Here is a 7,768-nt window from a genome sequence, read left to right on the forward strand (position 1 = left end):
TTTATTTCTTTGTTTGTTTGTGTATTTGTTTGAATGTAAAGACATTTTTCACCTAATGTCCCATGTAAAAATCCATTCTGAAGTGAAGCTCGTTGAATGTAGAGTATTTTTCAGGCCTCAATGGTTTTGTTTTCATGTGTTTTCATGTCTGTTTATCTGTACACTGAAGAGCAGGCTGCCTGTGACTGTGGCAGACATCAGTGTCACATAATGTCACGTCCTGCAAGGATAGCAGTGGCTCCAACATGTCTCTGGGCCACGAGTGGACAGTTACAGGAGGGATGTGTATGTCAGCCTCATGAGATGGAGATAAGCGGTGTGCTTCAACGTTCTTTTTCATCACAGAGAAGCCTTAAGAACGAAAACAAACTGCTGTGATGTCATTTTGAACAAAATCAAGCAGAAACGAAGTTCAAGTGTTTTTTTATTAGTCCGTGGCGAGTACATATTAGGAAGGTGTGCGCTGAGGCTCCACCTTCTTTCACGTGGAAATTTTTTCTGCTTCATTTTTTTCCTGTTCAGTTCATTGAGAGCGGACATCTGCAAGTGAAAAAATGAAGTTATATTTCTGATTAAACACTGACACAGTTTTCGTGTTTAATATGGTAATGCTGCTGGATTTTAAAGGTGCACTATGTAGTATTTTTTGTAAATATCTGAAAACTACTAGGCCAGTGTTATTCAGTGTTCTTACAATATCCTAAATGTTTCCAACTATTTGTAAATTGTGGGAAAATTGCTATTTTAACCAAGGAGCCGGGACGTCTGAGCATAGTGTCTCAGAGAATCACGTTACCTTCGGTTTCTGGTTTGCAGAGACGCTTTACTCTTAGCAGTGTGCAACAAGTGTCACAGCAGCCGCTGAGCGAAAACACACAGAGTAACGTCATAACATCATTTTAAACACACTTAAATGTATCTAATATTTATTAAAATGCTTGCTGTTTTCTCAATTTTGTTGCATGTTCATCTTGTTATTGAAAGGAAAGCTTGAAGCACATATTTACATTTTCATCTTAATGGCACTCTTAGCAGTGTGGGCGACCTTGGATGTTCACTACTTTTTCGAACTTTGTTTTACCCGAAGCGAAGGATGAAAAAGGACTTCACCATTAGTATATCGGGCCTTAATTGTCTCAAGTGCTATCCAGAATGCTCTCTCTCTCTCTCTCTCTCTCTCTCTCTCTCTCTCTCTCTCTCTCTCTCTCTCTCTATCTCTCTCTCTCTCTCTCTCTCTCTCTTTTTCTGTAGAGGAATACAGTGGGAATTTAGGTTTAGGATAAAAACACTGGCAGGATCTGTTTTATACTGCATCTTTTGATCCTCTGTCGTTCTGTCTTCATTGGCGTTAAATCACAGGATTATGTTAGTTGTGATGTTGAATCGCATTGAAGCGTGAAGCTCAGAGCAGGTATATTTGAAAGGAGGTCTCATTTGGTGGGAGGGATAACTGGAAAAGACGAAGATGGATTCTAGGCTAAATGGAGGTTGAAAAGTGGCCCCCGAGGAAGTGCGGAAAAGAGAGCATGCTTGTCTCGTAGGGCGAAAGATGTTGTTTATGCGCGTGTATATGTGTGTGTTGCAGAAAACAATGCCAGACGAGCCCGTCGATTGCCAGAAATTGACAGTGAGCTGGCCAGACTGCTACAAAGCACCATGAGGGAAGTGGGTGGAGCCGCACTGTATCAGCAGGACGAAGCGAAGGAAGTACGCCAGAGGAAGATTGACAGAATGGCAGCTGTCCGTCAACATGAGCAGCAGAAGTCCCCGCCCCCTTTTCAGGACAACGCAAACATCCTAGTAAGAAAGAAGGACAGTTTTCTGTTGAGCTGGATTGAAAAGCTGTCTATCTCAGCATTAGCTGAGTGACATTCTCTGCAGTTGTGAACAATGTGATCCTGACATTCACACCACAATCTAAAGATATTAAAGGGATAGTCCACCCCCAAAAAAATGTATTTACTCTCATGTCATTTCAAACCAGATCAGCTCGGAAGAGTCATTTACTCACAAATCGGAAATCTCCTGAACGAGCCAAAGTGGACTAGGGCAAATATTATCATTTTCTGTAAATAATGAGTTACATTTTCATCTGTTCCTCTCACATGGTAGCCTGACAAGCCAGACCCACATCAAGATGTTTGGTCTGGAAACTCACCATTGACAGGGCTCAATCTGAGGGGCGGATAAACGGCTGTCTTTCAAACTCTCTCTGCACACAATAGGATAGCGCTACAACCAACCAGAGCAATGTGAACACATCTTCCCTTTTTAAGAATGACTTCAGTGCCGTTCTTTATTCTTTTCTCAGAGTAAAGCTTAACTCCAAGTCGTCCAGAGTCACGGTCAAAGCTGATTCGAAAGACCGCTGTTCGCCAGTTTCTGTGTTTACTAGTAGCACGTAACCAGAGTTTGTTTTTTACAGTTCAGAACTGTATTGAGAGTTGCTAGACGACACTCGCGGCAGATTAGATGTGCTGCTGTGTCTAGATTTCTAGGCTACTTACATGGGTCATATGGAACACTTTTGTGACCAGGGCTCGACATTAACACTTGTCCGGGACAAGTGGATTTCTTGAAGGGACAGGTGAAAGATAATTTTACTTGCCTAACGGACAAGAGCCTGATTAAAACGCCAATAACAAAAAAATAACTAATGAATCACCAAAATGCAAGGATAATTCTGCTTTAATTTATTGTAAATGGTGATTGATAGTGGATATGGAATATATATAATGTAATGAACTGACGGTAACAACACGCTGTTGAACTGAACAACTCTCACGCTTGTTCTATTTCAGCAGCGAAAATGGGTTCCAAACAAAGATTCCAAGCATCAAAGTTCCAAACTACAGAACCACAACGCGTCTCACAGCAACAGTGTGTTACTGAATGATTCAGTGTTTGAAGGAATCAGTTGAATCAAAGATTCAATGACCTATTCATAAACAACTGCCTCATTTTTGAATGAATCAGTCGTTTGAACGAATCGTTTGAATTAATGACTCAATGACTCGCTCATTAAGACTCACCTGCTGCCACCTAATAGAGGTTTAGTTTCATATACTTTTCAACATTTATTTTGTTTATTCAAAAATACAAATCTCATAACATTAGTTAATGCAGTTGTAATTTATCAGTGTAAATTAGTTCATTTGATTGGTAACAGCCCTATAGTGTCTTATTTTAATTCAATGTATAGATCAAATTTAAGAATATAATATGAAACCTGAAGCATAGCTTTAATAAGTCCCTTTATAAAGGATAAAAATATCACAAATATGCAGATTTAAAGTATGTCAAAGCTGATTAAACACTGGTGAGAATATTACTTAAAAATAAATTATATTTACAACACAAACACACACACACTTTTTTCCGGACAAGGAAATATTTTACTTGGACAAGTGAATTACAGATTTACCTGTCTGAAGGACAAGCACATGAACATGTTTCATATCGAGCCCTGGTGACATTTTATTGTGTTTTTAGTCATTTAAAAGCTTGACAGTTCTAGTTTTCCTTCACTTTCATTTTATGGAAAACAACAGCCATGATATTCTTCAAAAAATTAACTAAGAAAATAAGTCATATGGGTTTTAAAATATGTTAGGGTGAGTAAAAAATAATGAAACTTTTATTTTCTGGGGTGATCTATTGTGTTCCTTTCAACACATGAGCTTCATTTTAGCTTCATGAAACCCATAAACCCAATGAAACAGCTGAAACTGCTGCATTATTCACCAGTTCCTCCCACTCTGTGAGAATGATGAAATCAAAACCTAACTTTACTCTTTCAGGCAAATCACTTATATTAGTTTCTCTGTCTTTTTGGTGCAGTTTTTCGGTGTGTGAATTTCTTTAAATACTTTTTTTCAGAGGCATCGGACAGAGCGTGTGCAGCATTCCCGTGATCTGCGTGTGATCGAGGCCTATCGCGAACGCTGTAAAGCACAGGAGATCACCAACATGCTCTCTCAGGCCATCACTGCCAAACACACTCTGTACGCCACACTCGGAACAGCTGAGTTCTTCGAATTTGTGCTCAAGAATCCATTCAACGTTTCTCAGACAGTCACTATTGAATGTGATGACCCAGAGCTCAGGTGAGAAATCATGCCTTTGAATGCAGTAGATCAGTGGATGTCAACCTTTTCAGGCCAAGCTACCTTTAATTAAATCAGAACATTAGTTTGATCATTCTTGTAATTAGATAAATGATGGTGCAGTAAGGCCCTAGACTGGCTTTTTCCAGATCTGTGGACAGACCCTATTAGAGGAAAAGTCTGGAAAAACTTTGTTACATTATCATTATAGTGCTTTAAGGGTTAGTTCACCCAAAAATGAAAATTCTGTCAATCATTACTTACCCTCATGTCGTTCGACACCCATAAGACCTTTGTTCATCTTCAGAACACAAATTAAGATATTTTTGTTGAAATCCGAGAGCTCAGAAAGGCTTTCATTGGCACCAATGTAATTTCCTCTCTCAAGACCCATAAAAGGCACTAAAGACGTAATTAAAAGCCCATCTCACTACAGTGGCCCTACAATAATTTTATGAAGCGACGAGAATAGTTTTTGTGTGGAAAAAAAACCCTAAATAACGATTTATATAGTGATGGGCCCATTTTTAAAGCTACACTGTGTGATATTTTCCCCCATCTAGTGGTGAAAAGGTATATGACCATCCAGTGAATAATAGTTTCTGTTCCTCTCAATTTCGATTTCGTTTCAACTCCTACGGTGGCCGATTTATTCAAAGATTATGGCTTCCAGTTCGACCTCTTCGGTGAGTGTTGCTTCTAGTGATGAGGTTACTTTTAAAAACTATTATAATTTGCAGTTATTTAATTTGCCAAATGATCTATGATCAAATTAATCTATGTAAAATGAATAGTAGTTTTACGTTTTCGTTATTTTTTACCATTTCATTGCTAACATCAGCTATCAGGTTCCCAGACGAATGCAAGCTAATCTTAGTAACTTTTATCAGTGCTATCGTTATTCTGTATATTGTACGACATCACTAGCGTAAGGCAAACAAATTATAATGCAATTCAAATATTCATCTCATGTTATCAGTCATAGAACACAGATTTATGTTACAAGGTAAACAATACTTTTTCATCATTGACACGAGGAAAACTATCCAGACGTCGTTCTAGTGTTATGCACAGCACACCATGATATAATTAGCCAAGCAACAATAAAACTTCCAATATACACAAATAGGCTGAATTAATATTACCTGTCGAGAAGAAAGCAGGCAACGTCGGCGTTCTTTTTAAAATCGTTGCTCCTCATGAGCTCTTTCCATCTTGGAAAGGCCACTCCAATATTTACTTTTGTCTTGTTGATTTGCCCGTTGCGTTGCCGTCTTAATTCTCTTTTCCGCTTCCTTGGCGACTGGCAAATATCCTTGAGAATAAGAGTGATTAAAACAAAGATTAGAATGGTTATGAATCAGCGTATTGATTCAGAATTCGGATCGCCAATGTCAAGTGATTTCAGCAGTTTGGCAGTTTGACACGCAATCCGAATCTTGAATCACTAAGTCGTTAAGTCAGTAGGTCGTTATTTTTTTAATACAAAAACTATTCTCGTCACTTCATAAAATGATTGTAGAGCCACTGTAGTGAGATGGGCTTTGTAACGAAGTCTTTAGTGCCTTTATGGGTCTTGAGAGAGGAAATGACATTGCTGTCAATGGAGGCCTTTCTAAACCATCAGATTTCTACAAAAATATCTTCATTTGTGTTCCGAAGATGAAGTCTTACGGGTGTCGAACGACTTTAGGGTAAGTAATTATTGATAGAATTTTCATTTTGGGGTGAACTAACCATTTAAGGGTGAGTCCGGCCAAAAAAATTATACCGCTGTCATAAATGACTCACCCTCATTTTGTTTCAAACCTGTAAGACCTTCGTTCATCTTCAGAACACAAATAAAGATATTTTTGATGAAATCCGAGAGCTTTCAACCACACATAGACACCAACACAACGACCACTTTCAAGGCCAGGAAAAGTAGTAAAGACATTGTTAAAATAGTCCCTGTGTCTACAGTTGTACAACCTTAAAGTTATAAAGCAATGAGGATACTTCTTGTGCACAAAAAGCAAACAAAAATAACTTTATTCAACAATCTCTCCTACGCCCTCTCCTACACGATTCTTGTAAGCCCTTAAGATGGCTGTCCAAATTATGTATCAGAACAACATCGTGATAACACTTTTATTAATAATTCTGATTGTTTGGACACTTCAGTAATTTGTATCCGTTCTCAGAACAGTATGCATATACCCAAAGAAAACCATTTTGATGTTAATATGTACATACTGTAGTAATCCTGTACTTTAATCATGCACAGCAGGCACTGTGTCCACTCAAAGTTCAAACGAAGCCTTTGCCTCTGGCATTACAGCCCTGAAAACAAATTATGCATAGATCAATGTTTAGTTCACGTGTGAACAGCCTTGTCTGAAATGAACATCTGAATGAATGAGTTTTCCTCAGCAGGGTGTTTCAGGGGCCAAGAAATTCCCGGGGGGTAGGAAAACAACACTGAATAAATAATCAATTCCCCTCATTCGATCTTATTTTAATCGTAGCATAATGTTAAATACCCTCCCCCTGTCCAGATTTTCTCTGTGAAGCTATAGATGCACACTCCACTTTGAGAAACACAAGAAAGTGAGACAGAAGTTATGAGGACGAGGTGGAATACATTACAGCATGAACACCCCTGCATCTCTCAGCCTTTAATTAGGAAAGACATTAGTAGCCTAAAGTCCACACGCTCACACTATGCTTTAGGACAAGATAAATAATCTTAGCCTACTGTATTTCTCTGTGAAGTATGTTTGCATAATGAATGTCTTCCCAGCTTGCATTGTGCTGTGGTATAAAACCTAAGCACTTTGCGATGTGTCATGGATGTAACCGCTCGCCCAGAGCAGTGTGTTTGTGCGTGAACCCAGTGAGTCAGTCCAAAACACTAGTGTGTGCACAGAGCTGTGCCAGGAAAACAAATACCTGAGATCTGGAGTTTGCATTTGTATATCTGTGTTGAATAGATGCTTCTCTCCTCTCTTTCAAAGGATGTGTCAGGCGTGTGTTTGTATTGCTGATGTATGCCACAAAGCCGACCTTTTAAAGTCACCTCTCGCTGTCATTTTTACTGAAGAGATTGCTTCTCACTTGCACTCACACATTATATATGGACAAGCTGAACCATAGGAGCGGCAGGTTAAAGGATACACCAGATTTTAGCAGAGCAGCTCCGTTCTCTCTGCCTATTTCATTTCATCTTCACAGGTCGGGTCCCGTAGCTCATATAAGTTTTTTTTCTGACGCTTTTTTTTTAGTTAGATGAATTTTATTATCTCTTTTAGCTGAGAATTCCCTTATCTAGTTGTTGTGGCCATTTCTCTCTCTCTCTCTCTCTCTCTCTCTCTCTCTCTCTCTCTCTCTCTCTCTTCTCTCTCTCTCTCTCTCTCTCTCTCTCTCTCTCTCTCTCTCTCTCTCTCTCTCTCTCTCTCTCTCTCTCTCTCTCTCTCTCTCTCAAATTATTGTAATGCATATACTGTTACCAAACTGATCCAAGTGACAGTAAAGACATTTATGTTACAAAAGATTTCTATTACAAATAAATGCTATTATTTCTTTCTATTCTTCTAAAAATCCTGAAAAAATGGTTTTCATAAACAAACAAAAAATTGCAGCACTACTGTTTTCAACATATCCAACAAGGATACACTGAAGAC

The 7,768-nt window shown here is 38.7% G+C and overlaps 1 protein-coding gene across 2 annotated transcripts in view; it reads left to right on the forward strand.

Annotated features, from left to right (window-relative positions):
* The window catches only part of LOC137038903 (nephrocystin-4-like), a 219,489-nt gene that overhangs the window by 196,708 nt on the left and 15,013 nt on the right, over window positions 1–7,768 (forward strand). For both annotated transcript variants that reach the window (XM_067413911.1, XM_067413912.1), the window contains exons 19-20: window positions 1,586–1,800; window positions 3,880–4,106. In XM_067413911.1, the coding sequence (XP_067270012.1) occupies window positions 1,586–1,800; window positions 3,880–4,106 (442 nt within the window). The remainder of the gene's footprint in view (window positions 1–1,585; window positions 1,801–3,879; window positions 4,107–7,768) is intronic.

Source organism: Pseudorasbora parva, chromosome 13 (assembly GCF_024679245.1).
Source record: "Pseudorasbora parva isolate DD20220531a chromosome 13, ASM2467924v1, whole genome shotgun sequence".
Classification (NCBI taxonomy): domain Eukaryota; kingdom Metazoa; phylum Chordata; class Actinopteri; order Cypriniformes; family Gobionidae; genus Pseudorasbora; species Pseudorasbora parva.